This window comes from Sciurus vulgaris, assembly GCF_902686455.1.
Source record: "Sciurus vulgaris genome assembly, chromosome: 5".
NCBI lineage: Eukaryota > Metazoa > Chordata > Mammalia > Rodentia > Sciuridae > Sciurus > Sciurus vulgaris.
This window is the reverse complement of record NC_136465.1, coordinates 172,453,280-172,467,604: the sequence shown is the minus strand read 5'-3', so window position 1 is coordinate 172,467,604 and position 14,325 is coordinate 172,453,280. Positions and strand designations below refer to the sequence as shown.

Sequence of the window (14,325 nt, the reverse complement as noted above, 5' to 3'; positions counted from 1 at the left end):
CTAAAGCCCAAGGTGTGGCAGGTCAGGGCTTAGTGCCCAGAGCCTTCCTTCCGCTGCCCCAGCCTCAAGTAGACAAGCTCCAGCCCTGAGATCCCCACGCCAGCTCTTCCTTCTCCCAGATCCTGCCAAAATAAAGCTCCCCCAGAAGGAGCCCTGGGCCTTCCTCGCCCCTCCTCAAGATGGCTGGCCAGACCGAGACCCCAGGGCATGAGGACAGGCACCTCCTGCACTAACCACTGCACTATCCCTGACTCAGCCCCGAGGGCCCTGCACCCTCGGAACCCTGCACCTTGGCCTCGGGGTCTGGAGCAGACCCAGCTGCAGGCGGATGGGAGCACCAGGGACTAGGGGCCCTTCTGCTCTGATCCTGGACCTGAGCAGGGTCCCTCGTGGTGCCCCACAGTCGGGGCGGGTAGCTGAGTGTCGACGCCTTGAAAGGAAGGGTGGGGCCTTATGAGCACAGCTCAGCGCCTCGCTCAGCCCTGCCCTCTGCCTCGGTGTCCCCATCACGAAGCTTTGAAGATGAGACGATTCCGCCCCTGTAAAGCACTGTGACAGGTTTGTCCCAAGAACTCAATAAACTCCAGCTAGATGTTCCCAGATGTGAACACCGCCTCCTGCCTCCTCTGACGTGCGTCCCCTGCCCAGCTGCCCTTCCTGTGCACACGTCCCCTGCAGGGACGCCCTCTGGAACCGACTGTGCACCTGGCGAACTTCTTCTAAAACCAGCCCTATAAAGGCGTCCCTGATGCCCCCCCCCCCCACAACCCAACACTCTCCAGCGCCTTCCTCATGGCCGCTAAGGGCTCTGTGCCAGGCCAACGGTGCACAGAACAGACCTGCAGCTCCCAGGCATGCAACTGCCCCCCCACACAGCGTGGTCAGCACTCGCCCCTGCCGCTGGGCCCTGGACCTGGAAGTGCCTCCTGCGCCCTCTGCATGGACTCTCTGACTGGGACTGCAGCACCGCCGTGGCAGCTTGCAGGATGTGCAGGCTGGGCCAGGCCCGGAGGGGTCTGGTGCCAGGAGAGACCATGTTTAGAGATAATACAGCCCATCATGCTGAGGCCAGAGAGGGGCGGTGGTTGAAGAAAGGTCACACAGTGAGGAAGCAGAAGTCAGTCTCCTGACTCAAAATGCAGTCCCTCCCCCCTCTCCAGCCTTCTCCTCTCTGCAGGCTCCTTCCCTTTATCCTTCAGGGCTGGGTGAGGACAGTCTGCAGGGGCAGACAGAAGGGACGTATTTTACAAGATTCTGTAAAGTGCAGCCTGACTCCCAGGTCCCCCTCATCCTGTACAAAGCTGGAAACATGCAGGTAATCCAGTGCGTTCTCCCGCTCTGTGCAAGAAGGGAAACCGAGGCCCAGGTCACACCCCAGGCTTGTGGTGGAGACCGGAACTTGCATCCTCTGGCTCCCAGTTGAGTAACCTCAGTTGATCGGGTTGGAGCCTCGGAGCCTAGGCTGTGATTTTTAAAGAGCAGGCAGCCACCCCTCTCCCCAGGGCTTTGCAATTAATAACCCAGCGTTGGACTTTGCCCGGTACCAGCCCGCTAGCTTGCCCTCTAGCGGCAAAACAGAGGACTGCAGGCTACTGTGGAACACATCCCAGGGCCAACGCCATCCTAGAGACACATGGCCGGACTTGGGGTGCATCTGGGAATTTCATATTCAGAAGAAAAAAAAGAGGCAACCCACAAAATCCCTCAAGAAAGCACTTGTACGGAGCCCACAACTCCTCCCCAGGCCGTTCACTCCCTGGTGACTGAGGGCAAGGGACAGGCACCTGGGGACAGTGGTCTCTCTGGGAGAATGGGGGGAGCTGAACCAGAGGACTGCAGAGCCCCCACGTGCTCTCAGAGCCGTGGGCTCCTGGCGAGGGGATCATGAATGTGGACTTGCCCGAGAGCCCCTTTCCCCACACCCGGGGTGGCTTTCAAATCTGCTCGCACTTCGGATCCTGGAGGGTCTCGCTCACACATCTCCCAGTGCTGGGCACTCGGCTCAGGCGGGGATTCGAGGGCCTCCCAGAGGGGCCGTTAGCAGGAAGGAGGCCCCGAAGAAAGGCTTGGTCCCTCTCTGGCTTCCTGGGCACAGCACCTCTGCAATTGGCACCTCCAGGAGCGCAGGCTTATGGGTGCAGAACCCGTCCCTGTCCTTCTCCAGGGAACAGCAGGCTAACAGGGACAAGGGAGTGACATCCACTGCCCGGGAGCCACTTAATGAGCTGCACACACAGGGCAAGCAGGAGCAGGGGGCCCTGGAGAGGGCAGCACAGGCGCCCACGCCACTCCCATGAGGGCACACGGAAACGGGCACACACACCTTCACCACACACCCCCATGAGCACACGCACGCGCCCTCACATGCACATGTGACGGGTCCTCCATGGACACACACAGGTCCTCAACCCACACACAAACACCCAGCGAGAGTGAGAACTGCATCCTGTGGGCCTGTCCTGTGCCCCCCAGGCCTTCCACCCTGAAGTGTCCCCATGTCACCATCACCCACAAGACCTGCTGGGAGGTTTAGAATCAAGATCTCACACAAGCGCTGATGGCTTACGAGCACACGCCTCTGCAGGTGACCGTGACTGTGGGCTCCCTGGCCAGGGGCAGGAGAGTGGCACAACATGGCCACCTTGGCCTCCCTCAGGACAGAAGTGGACTCCTGGACCTGAACTGGGCGCAGGCGCACCTCTCCTCCCTCGCCCCCGCCAGCCCCAGCCACCCGCTCCAGGGCTTCTGCAAGGCGGGCAGCCCCACCGGCCTCCCGCCTCCCCACGGCGCCAGCCTCCACCGCCCAGCTGCCCGGCTGCTCCCCAGCTGCTCACTCAGGGCCTCCACCTTCTCAGGGAGGCCTCCCAACCGTGCAGCCCATCCCCCTGCCACCCACGCCCACCCTGAGCCACGGGATCTCGGCGCCTTTCTGGCTCTGTGCTTCCAGCGCAGGCTGCTCTGTCTGCTGAGTGTGTACCTTTTAGGTGTGTTTTGGGGTTCCCTCGAGCCACCAGGCACAGTTCTGGGTACCCAGATGATGAAGTCAGCCCTTCAGCCCATTTCCCAACACAGGCAGGTGGGGAACATGGAACAAGAGCATGTGCTGTTGCTTAGAAACTGGTCCTTGCCACTGATCTGTTGTGTGATCCCAGCCTATCATAGCCATCTCTGGGCCTGTTTCCTTCTTTGGTCAGTGGGATAGAGGTGGTTTTGAAAGGGGGGCTCTTTCTAGAGTTGATCAAGGGTGAGAAGACAGAGTGAAGCTGGCCTCCCATAGCCCCCTGCCCCCAGCAGTGTCCTGATGTCCCTCCCTGCCTCCCCAGAGCAATGGGAGGTGACTGAACTGCTCCTCCCCAGGCCCTGGCCTTCAGAGTCCTACAGAAGTTCCCAGGACCCCTGACCCTGATGTGCAGCCATGACCCCTGCCCCCTAGGGCCCTCCACGCCCTACCGACTGGGGCCAGCCTGCCCCTCTCAGAACAAAGCAGGAATCGGGCCACCCTCCAGGCTCAGTTCCAGTCCCCCTCCTGGTCACCTTGCCCCACAGATATCCTGGAGCTCGGCCCCCACTGCCCACCAGCCTGCCTGGGCTGACCACCACACTCCGCAGGCCTCGAGTCAGGCCAGTGCCTCAGGGAACCTGGCAGATGGACCAACGACGCAGGCAGGTGGGGCAGGCACAGGCCCCAAGGTCCGGAGACTTGGGATGGGGGACACCGCTGACTGGAGGAGGATAAGGGACCACTGGGGAAACAGAGGGTCAGGCAGGAAAGAGAAGCAAGAATCAGAGGCAGGAAAAGAGCCAGGCTGAGGGCAGACAGAACTCTCGAGATCCCGGCCCTGCCACTGAATCGCTGTGTGACCTTGTGGAAGCCACTTAGGCTCTCTGAACCTCAACGAGGTGCAGAAAGGATTGAATGGCCATGTGCCTAAACCATAGGAAGTGGGTAGGGGCTTACAAAAGTCCCCGTCCTTCCCCAGTGCGGCCGAAAGTGCCATGAGCCTCTTCCCTGGGTCTCAGCCACACCTACCACAGGGCGGCAGCTGAGTCAGGACCCAGAACTGGCTCTGTGGCCACCCTCGCTGGCAATGCTGCCTGGAGCAGGCAGTCCATGTCCCCGCCTCCGTCTTTTTATCTCTAAGAGGAGAATAGTCCACCTCCCTCACAAGGTGGGCGGTAAGACTCGGGAAAGGCCAGGCGCTGGGAGCACAGGCGTGCTCCTGTGCTCCCAGCGCCTTGGGAGGCTGAGGCAGAAGGATGGCAAGCTCGAGGCTACTCCAGTAACAAAGCAAGAGCCTGTCTCGAAATAAAGAACAAAAAGGGCTGGGATGTGACTCAGTGGTTAAGCACCCTGGGTTCAATCCCCAGCATCCAAAAAGAAAAAAAGAGAGCAAGATGAAGGAGGTGGCAACTGGACGATGCTGGGAAGCCATCGGGACTTGCTGTTACAAGATGATGTCTCTTAATATTAGGTGGGTGGATAAACAGATGGACAGATGGACTGATGGGTGGATGGATGGATGGATGGATGGATGGATGGATGGATGGATGGACTGATGGATGGATGGATGGATGGATGGATGGACTGATGGATGGGTGGATGGATGGATGGACTGATGGACGGATGGATGGATGGATGGATGGATGGATGGATGGACTGATGGATGGGTGGATGGGTGGGTGGATGATAGATGCACTGATGGAAGAATGGATGGATGGATAGATGGGTGGGTAGGTGGGTGGGTAAGTGGTTGGATGAACCTACAGGTGAGGACACAACAGAGTTAAAGTTCTAAGTCTGTCAGCACAAGTGAGGGAGTCGGGGTCTCCTGCCCCACTGAAATGCTGCCAGCCCCCCTCAAACGCAGCAATTCCTTTCCACACATATACTCACCTTGACAGCCTGGGAAGACCACCCACAAGGGTCCTCTTGTCCCTAAGCAGTCAACCTCCCCAGGATGGTGCAATTCAAGTATTTGGGGACATCAGCGGCATCAGGGCCACCCTCCTAAGTGTCCTTAGGCCCAAACACTGACCCATGAGGCAGGGTCCCACCTGTGTAGGCACTGCTGGCTCGGTCCGGCCCCAGAAGGAGTTGGTCACCCTTCTCTGAGTGAATGGATGGGGTTGGCTGGGTGGGCAGGGCTGGGTGGGGCAGGGCAGGGCCAACTCACTTGGCACGCGGTTGATGGCTTTGAGGGGCCTCAGGACACGCACGGTGCGGATGGCCGACAGGTTGATGTTCTGAAGGTCCAGAGAGTACTCGACCATCCTGGAGGGAAAGGGGAGAAAATGAGGGAGGGTTGGTGCAGAAGAGATGGGTCTCCAGCAACCCAGCCCACCCACCCACCCACCCCTGGAAGGGGCTGGAAGAGGGGTCAGAATCCCAGCTGTGCCTCAGCCTGGGCTGTTCCTCTGGGTCTGTCCCCCCAGCAAATGGGCTGGTGCCGGCTCCCCCTGGACGGTGTGAGGTGCAGTCAGAGCAGAGGGAGTGGAAGAAACAGACCTCAGGTCCCCATGAAGCTGGCACGGAGCCCGGTGGCCCTGCCCTTTAGGCCTGTGCTCCTGACTCAGGCCCATGTCAGCCCCTGCTTCTAGAACGGCCGTCCCAGTGTGGGTGGCCCCAGCCTGCCAGGCGATCCTCTTAGACCCACCTCAGAGAGCGATCCCCGGGCTGGCCAGGTGGAGACTGAGTATCACAGTCACACTAAAAGCAGCCTGTGACGCCCTGGCTGCAGGTAAGGGCCGAGTGGACGCTTCTCCTCAGGAGCCTCCAGTCCAGCCGCTGAAGCCCCATGTGTGGGGAAGAGAGGGGCCAAGGGTGATGATGTCGTGGGTCCTGGGTCACCAGCGAATGGGTGCAGGCTGGAGCCAGGAGTCCCGCCAGGTCTGGACCTCTCTCCTCCCTGCCTCACGGTGCCCAGGCAGCCCAGGCCCCTCTCCAGGAACATCAGCTCCGCTGCACTTGGTGGGTTCTCAGGGGACCTGCCAGTCCGGCTCCAGCCTCAGGCTCACTGCGCTTCCCCAGCAGTGGCCTCTGCTCACTCTGTCCCCTCCCCACTCCCTGTCCATGAAACCCTGACCACACTGGAAGGTTCCTGCAGACACCCAGATCTGCAGATGCCACGCCAAGTCCACCATGACCCAGGGCAATCTGGGTGCCGCAGACCCAGAATGACTCTGTCGCCGGCTCCACCCCAGGGAGCACCCAGTCAGCCAGGGGCGACTCACAGGTGAAGAAGCCCTCAGCCCCCACCTGGCCCGGCCCTTCCCCAGCCTCACCATGGGCTGCGCCCCAGCCAGCCTCCCCAGGTCCCCACAGGAGGCCCACCTCTGGGGACATCCCGTTCCCTCAGCTTCCACCAGACCCAACCCGCTCCCCTGCTGCCAGCCCCCTCCTCTATGAACCACAGCCCCTGTCCAGGGCGCTTGCCAGGCCCTCCCCCACCAGCTGGGCTCCAGTGCCACTGCCAGCTCCACCTGCCACCACGTCAGCAGGAAATGAAGGCTTTCCTGTACCCGCAAAGCAAGCCTGCCTGTGTCCCGGCCGCCGCCCCCTCCCGCCGCTCAAGGAGTAATCGAGTGAGAACTGCATCTCCCCAAATGCCCCGGCCCGCCCGCAGCTCCCCACATGCACACGCACACCTGCTCAGCCACACGTGCACACTCCTACTCCAGCCCAGTTCACATGGGGGAGTGACCTGAAAAAGTGACAGACTAGAACTGAAGCCAGAGGCCTGGGGGACCCAAGGGGGAAGAGGAGGGGGAGGCAGAAGGGGGAGGATGGAGGAGGGAGTGGAGGGGGAGAAAAGGGGGAGGGGGAGGGGAGGATGGAGGAGGGAGGGGAGGGGGAGAAAAGGGGAGGGGAGTGGGAGGGGAGGATGGAGGAGGGAGAGGATGGGGAGGGAGAGGAAGGAGGGGAGGGCGGAGGGAGCCGGGAAGGGCCAGGCAGAGGGTGAGGGTTGAGGGCTGGCGGTGGGCGAGGGCTGGGTGCCCTGGGGTGGGAGGGAGCGGGGCCACGTGAGGATCCCGCGTGGGCAAGCGAGCTGTCACTTTCGCATTTGGGAGAGGCTCTCCAGGCAGGCTGTGTGTGGTGGAGGCGCTGCAGGGTGGCACGCGCTGGCTCAGGCACTGTCTCCCAGGCCCAGGGACCCTGCCCCACCCCAGCAGCCAGGCCGGCTCCAGCGGACCCCTCCTGGTCTGCCCCATCACCTGGGGTGACTGGACCCCACCCAGCAAGGCCACAGCCCTGGGGAGATCAGAGTTCCCCGGCCCCCCGCCCAGGGCGCACTGTGCTGGGGGCTGGGAGGGGCCTCCCAACCCCACCAGCCAAGTCCTCCCTGCCCTCTGTCCCAGGGCTCCGGAAGCACAGCTGCCCAGCCCTGGTAGGACCCCCCCCCCAGGGCGGAGCACCTGAAATCTAGGGAAAACACCTGGAAGCTTGGTCCACAGCCGGTGGAGGGGAAAGCGAGCGCGGCTGAGGGTGACTGCTCGCCAGGCGCTGCTCCAGTGAGTCCCCTGGGTGACCCGGGCAGGCCCACTGCTCGGTCCTGCCCCCACCACCCCATTCCACGCGACCACACAGCCAGACGTTGGGAGCACTTGGGCCGCCCTGCCGGCCGGTCCTGCCCCACGCTGCCTGGGACTCTAGATGCAGTTAAACTCAGCTGCAAACCAGGCCTGGGCCCCGGGGCAGGTCGGGGACCAGGAACCCGAGCCCCTCAGGCCTCTGAGAAATCCTGCTCTCTCCCTCCGCGCCTCTCCAGATGAGGGGCAGCGGGAAGAGCCCCAGGTCCTGAGCCACAGCTGCCCAGTGTGGGATCTGAACCCACACCTGGGGGAAACCGGGGGACCTGGCAACCCCTGCGTCGCCCCCGCCCCCAAGAGGAAGCCCAGCAGTCACCATTCAGAAGTGCACGGAAACTGCCAAGGACTGCGTCTGAGCGGTCCCCAGGGTCAGAGCTGGAGTAAGAGGAGCCCGGCCTCCCCTCACAGGTCTTCAGGTAGGAACATCCGCTGCACCCTGTCCTGCCAAAGTGCCCGAGACCACCTCAGGGTCCCCCAGGAAAAACCCACCAAGGGACATCTCTCGTCTAACTTGGTGTCGCCATCTGTGCTCTGAACTTCCAGCAGCCACATTTAAAGGGGAGATGTGAGGTCACAGGGTTCTCGGCCCACGAAAGACCTTGGCGCGGGCCCTTCCAGGCTCCTCCACCTGACCCTTTCTCCCAGGCCCACCCTCCCGACTTACGGGCTGTGCTGCCGTGTCCCCTGCCTGGGGAGTTAGGCGGGCACAGATGCACTGAGTGACTAGGAAGCACACAGTGGGAGCCCCAAGCAGCCCCCTGTGGTCCTTGTTCTTGAGGGGAAGAGGACAGGAAGGGGGACATTGGACAAGACAGGGGCTGGGGGGAGAGAGGCAGGCCCTGCCTGGGAACCCTGCTATCCTGACAGTGACTCCTGTCCCAGCGAGCCCCCAGACAGCCCTGAGGCTCCCTCACACCCACCACCCACAGACCTTCCCCCCAGCGGCCAGCTGGTGCCAGCACCCAGGGGACACTCGGGGAATCCGTTCACCCAGCATGAATAACACCTTCCATGTTTTGAAAAGGTCACCTGGGACGGAAAAAGCGCTCCTCTCCCCTCGCCACGTCCTGAGGACAACAGAGGCACTTGGGCGCTGGGTCCCACCTCGGCTCCAGACCAGGGAGGAAGGGCCCTGGGGTGAGTAACCAGCAGGCTGACTTCCCTCAGGCCCCAAAGAAGACATCAGCTTCCGGAGTGAGAAATTAATCCCTAATTACACAGTGACTTTATCACGCAGCTTCGGTGCTAAAAGTCTAAAAAAAAAAATCAACAACCCCCACCACCTCCTGCCGGATCCCAGGCGCCTAATGAGGTAAGTAATTTGCCTTAAAGCAAGCACTTCCGCCCTGAAATCACCCCAGGGGAGTGGCTGTCATGGGAGGGTGTGGCCGTGCTGGGTTCCTGTCCTGCCAGGAGTGAGCCAAGAGGGTGACATCCGTCCTTAGGGACCCTCCTTGGTTCCCTAAGAGGCCCAGAGACCAGCAGACGACATCCATCTGGCCCTCACCACCAGTCCCAGGATGGACACATGGCCTCAGATGGGCCCTGAGAGCAGCCCAGCCCCTGAGACCACGGGGAAGAGGTGCCATAACTGATTACCCCACCCTTGGGAGCCAGGAGGCTGAGGGCCCCCTGCCTCAGTGATAGCCTGAGACGTGTGTCACCACAAAGGAAGCGTGAGGTGGGAGCTGAGAGGGGAGGTCCCGACCCCCAAGGCCCGAGCAGCCTTCCCAGGCTCCGCCCAGAGGCAGACCAGGACGTTCTCTTGGGGCCCAAGTTTCTATCCCTGCAACTCAGTCCTGACCAGCTCAGAGGGTTTCCCATACTCTGCCTGCCAGGCGCTGTGCAGGCCAAGCCTTGGGAATGTCCCCATAGTCCCACCATGGCGCCGAATGCAGAGGAGAAAACGAGGCTCAGAAAGAGCCCAGTGGCCCAGCCAGCGTGGGAACCAGGGAGCCCTGGGTGATCTGCTCCCTCATCAGCAAGGCCCAGGGGCAGGCCTGCCACCTTCAGGCTCACGAGCACCCCAGGGCTGGGAGGGGCGGGGAAGAGACAAGCAGGACACCCTGCAGCACCCAGAACAGGCCCGACCCTGGAGACAGGGCAGGGCAGGGAGCCTTGCTCCAGCCCCAGCTGGCTGCCGTGTACCTGTGACCCTGGGCACGTCACTGACTGCTGTGTGCTCCCACCCAGATTCTGCGCTCGGGACCAGGCTGGCGCCAGAAGAGCGTGGTGTGAATTAGCATGCGGAGTCTGGTTTGTCACCACAGACCACTGGCACCGGCTTAAACCCTGCCAGGGTCCCACCCCATGCGGGAGAAAGCCCAGGCAGCCAGTTCTGGAAGCCCTCTGATCTTGTCCCCAGCACTGCCCACCACCTGCCCTGCATTCCAGGGACACCAGGCCGGTCCATCTGCATTCACCTGCCCCTCTCCCTGGGCACTCCAGACCCCACCCCCTGGCAGAATTGAGCTCTGCTATGGGTGCCTCTGTGCCTCTCATAGGGCACCTGGGCGCTGAGGTGTGTTCTGCACACGCCCCTGTTCCTTGGGATGCCTAAGAGTTCCAGCTGGGTCCCCAGCGCCGAGCCCAGGAAGCTTCCCTATGCGAGCTTGTCAAACAAATAGCTGGAAGGACAAGATCAGCAAAAAAAAAAGCTTGGAGCTGACAAGCAGCAACATGAGATGACTGAGATTCAACATCTTTCCAGGAAAAATCCCTCCCTGGGGAGGATTTCTGTGTGTTGTCGATAAAATAGGGTGTTTCCTCTATCTTTGCAAGGGGCCCACGGGGGCCTTCTTAAAATGTAACTTAAGATGTAGCTGATGGAAGGGAGCTGAGAGCCTGGGAATTGCAGATCCTCTGTCAGGAGGCAGCTCAGCAATGACTCAGACCGTGTTGGTTGATAACTAGACCACCAGCCTGTGATTGCATCTTGGCACCCGGCACGTAGTAGGTGTTCAGTGCAGAGAGGGAGGAAGGAAACAATGAAGAGAATTAGGGAGGAGGCACTAGCCCTTGACCGTGGCCAACATGTCTGGAGCCACAGGCCGTCTCACCCACTGCTGTGGTCTTCTGCCACCCAAATTCATATGTTGAAATCCTAACTCCAAGGGCTGTCATTGAATGTCACCAGAGGGGCTTCATGAATGTCACCAGCAGCCAAAGGAAACTTGCTTGCCCATTCCTCCTATGAGACTCAGCACAAAGATGTGTCTATGAGGCAGCAGGCCCTCACCTGCACATTGACCTTGGACTTCTCAGGCTCCAGAACTGTAAGAAGTACATTTCTGCTATGTATAAGTCATCCAGTTTATGGTATTTTGTTACAGCAGCATGAATGGACTGATACACTCATATATCCACACAAATCCTATGACACCAGATCAGAGGTTATTAAGTTCACTTGACCGATTAGGAAACCGATGCCCTGAAACCAAGTTAGAGCAGGTTCAGAGTTCAGAGGGCTTGTGGAAGAGAGTTCTCAGTTGGCCACAAGTCTCAGGGGGCCAGGGCAGCTCTGGGAATCCCAGTGGCAGGAAAATCTGGACCCTGCCCTACAAACCTCTGCAAGCAGCTGTGCTCCAGTGACTTCATCTCTGGGCAGAGCTGCCCAACTAATGCAGTTAAATCTGAACTCCATGTAAACAAGGAATTCAGGCCTCACGATGTGCACCCCCATGGACGTGCATCTCAGGACTCCAGATCAGGCTTGGCACCACAGCAGGTGGGCTCAGCCTCTGGGAATCCAACAGCAGGGTGGGGGCACCTTAGGCTGTCCCAGAGCTTGGGGAAGTGTCTCTCTCAGGGGACTTTCCTCACAGCTGTCTGAGGTTTGGTGAGGTGTCCTATCTCCTCAGAGGCCAACCAACTAGAACCCCAGATCTGGCCTGTGTAGGCTGTGTGACCTGGGGCAGGCTACTAATTCCTCCCCACCCCCACTTCATCTGCAAAATGGGCTTGACAACCCTAACCACCAGGGTCTGAGAGACTAACACTCCTGTAACTACAGAAAACCCAGCCCGGTCAGGAAAACCAGCTCCTGCTAAGCCACACAAGCAGGGCCCCCTGTCCAGGTTCCCTTCTGCCCTGGGAGGGGACGTAGACCTGGGACTTCCCAGCTCCATTCTCCTGGCTCTGGGGCCACCTGGCATGGGTGGGGCTGACCGCCCACCCTGCAGGGGATGGGCCTTAAACCAAGCCTGGCCAATCAGAGGTAGGGCCAGCTCCAAAGTGACAGGCTCCAGGATGACCAGGAGAGCAGTTCCAGGCCTCATGGAAGGCTGGGAAATGGAAAGCGTCTTTCTGAACTGTGGGGAGTAGGCTGTGAGCCCAGAGCTGCCTGCCCCACCCTGCGTGGAGGAAAAAGCTCCAGAGACCCCAAGACAGTGATTAGCCTCAGCCCTGCCCTCCGAGGGCAGAGCCGGCTGTGAAATACAGGAAAGATGGGGGTACGAAGTTAGTGGCAGGGCCAGCAGGGTGCCCTGGGCCTCTTACACCTGGGGCTCCCCTAACCCGTGGGCAGGGCACACAGAGCCGAACCAGAGGCGGGCCAGCTCCAGAGGTCTCTGGGAACTGCCCATGCTGCCCCCTTGCCCCGCACCATGATGGCCTCGGAGAGCCAGCATTCATTGGCATCTGGCCTTGGATTTCTCAGTGGGGCACTAGCCCTGCCCTGCCAGCCCAGCAGAACCAGGGGCTCCAGCTGACCAGAGGGTACATGGGAAACGGGGCCCAGGAGAGGAAGGTGGCCACTCGGAGTTGTGCACCCCATGCGTTCTCTCTTCCTCCCTTCTGGCCTACCCCCTGGAAACAGGGCTTGGTTGATTTAGCCAAGTTCGGTGATGCTTCCTGCTTGCCCAGCTCCCTGCAGCTCCGAATGGCCATGAGATCCAGTTCTGGCCAAGTGTGCTGGGAGCTGGGATGGGGGGTTCAGGGAAGGAAAATGGGTTCCTGATCCAAGTGGACAGGCCCGGCTGGCAGAGCCCTGCCTCTCTCCACCTTCGATTTAGACACAACACCCACTGCTTTAGCTACTGCCTTTGACCACAAAAGAAAGGCCTGGAAAACCACAAGGATGTCAGCACCCACATCACTGGGCCATCGCCAATAACCACCAACCTCAGCACTTTGGGCTTGTCAGGAAGATAACAGGATTTGCTTGAGCACTCTTGGTTGGGTTTTCTATTACTTGCAGCCAAACGTACCCCTGACAGACACTCCCAGCAAATTACCCATCCCAGGACCTGTCCCAGCCCGTGAAGCCCAGCTCCCCGGGTTCATCTCCTAGCTGTGCTCCTTACCAGTCTGTGACCTTGGGCAAGACACTCCCTGCCACCATGTCTCATCTGTGAAGTGGAAAGAACCACAGCCCCGCCCTCACCAAGCTCATCTGACATTCAACGAGATAACTCAGGGCATCACCCCGGAGAGCACTCAGCAAACAGTAGATGTTCTTTTTAATCACACCCCTGGACGATGCCTAAGAGGATTCAATTTCCTTTGCTTTTTAAAGTCCCACCGATGGGGCACTCTGGACAAAAAGAACTCTCAGCCAGCAGCCACAGAGGGGACGTGCCTGCCGAATACAATTCTTATTGACTTTCTGCTTCCCACAAGCCTGTAAGAGTCAGGGTGGGAAGCTGGTCCCTGAAGGCACTCAGGAGATGCTCCTAGAGTACAACTGAGTGACTGATGTCATGCAGTCTTTCTGAACATTATTCACGACCACAGGCGTTCTGATACAGAGGCCCTGCTGTTCTGCTCACAAAGTGCTTGCCATGAGAATTATTCAGGCACTGGACACAGAGGTGGAGACGGAGCCCTCCCCACCTGCCTTTCCCTTCCCCCAGAGTTCGGCACTTGGCACTCGGCACTCCTGGCCCTGAGGGTCAAACGAGACCTCTCTGTAGACTATGCACACGGCTGATGGTGGCCACGTCATGTTTCGGTTTTGGGTTTGGGTTTTCAGCTTTTTTGGTTTTGTTGTTTGTACTCGGGCTTGAAACCAAGGGTGCTTAAACACTGAGCCACATCCCCAGCCCTTCTTATTTTTTATTTTGAGACAGGCTCTCATTAAGTTGCCGAAGGTCTCGCTAAGTTGCTGAGGTTGGTCTCGAACTCACAATCCTCCCGCCTCAGCCTCCTGAGCCACTGGAATTACAGGTGTGCGCCACCCAACCTGGCCCATGTCATGTTTTTGGTTGGAAAGGAGGAAGAATTACCAGTGTGATACTCCAGAGGGGCGTGTAGACAAAGAGGATCTCAAGTTCAACAAGAATAGAATTGAATATTTCATGATCTCCTAACGGACGAAGGCAGGGGAGTGTACGAAGGCTAAGATAGCGCGGGGTTCAGCCGCACCCGAGGAGCAGCGACCCCGGGGCTCTGCCGTGTGCTGGGGGAGAGCGAGGCGTCCTGGGCTCGCTGTCCTGGGCTGAGCCAGGGCCGAAAGCAAATGCAAGGAGTGGCTGGATCAGGGCTCTGGAGGTCATGGTAAGACAAAAATAACAGCAGCAAATGCAAAGTTTGCTTTTGGGGTTTTTAAAAGATCACCTGCTTTTAGTTCCAGGGTGGGAGAGACGGGCCTGGAGGTGGCAGGGTGCACAGCCACTTGCAGATCACCACAGTCCTACAGCCTCTGGGGCAAGGGAAGCCCACTTCCTCCACCCTGGGAGTTTGGGATGCTGCTCCCCAGCCAGGGGCCCATCCAGCAGTAGAGGCCTCTGGGATGCTGAC

The 14,325-nt window shown here is 59.8% G+C and overlaps 1 protein-coding gene across 1 annotated transcript in view; it reads right to left on the bottom strand.

The window, feature by feature from the left end:
- The window catches only part of CACNA1I (calcium voltage-gated channel subunit alpha1 I), a 109,462-nt gene that overhangs the window by 46,107 nt on the left and 49,030 nt on the right, over positions 1 to 14,325 (bottom strand). The window contains 1 exon segment of the mRNA XM_079141413.1: positions 5,175 to 5,272. Coding sequence (XP_078997539.1) covers positions 5,175 to 5,272 — 98 coding nt within the window.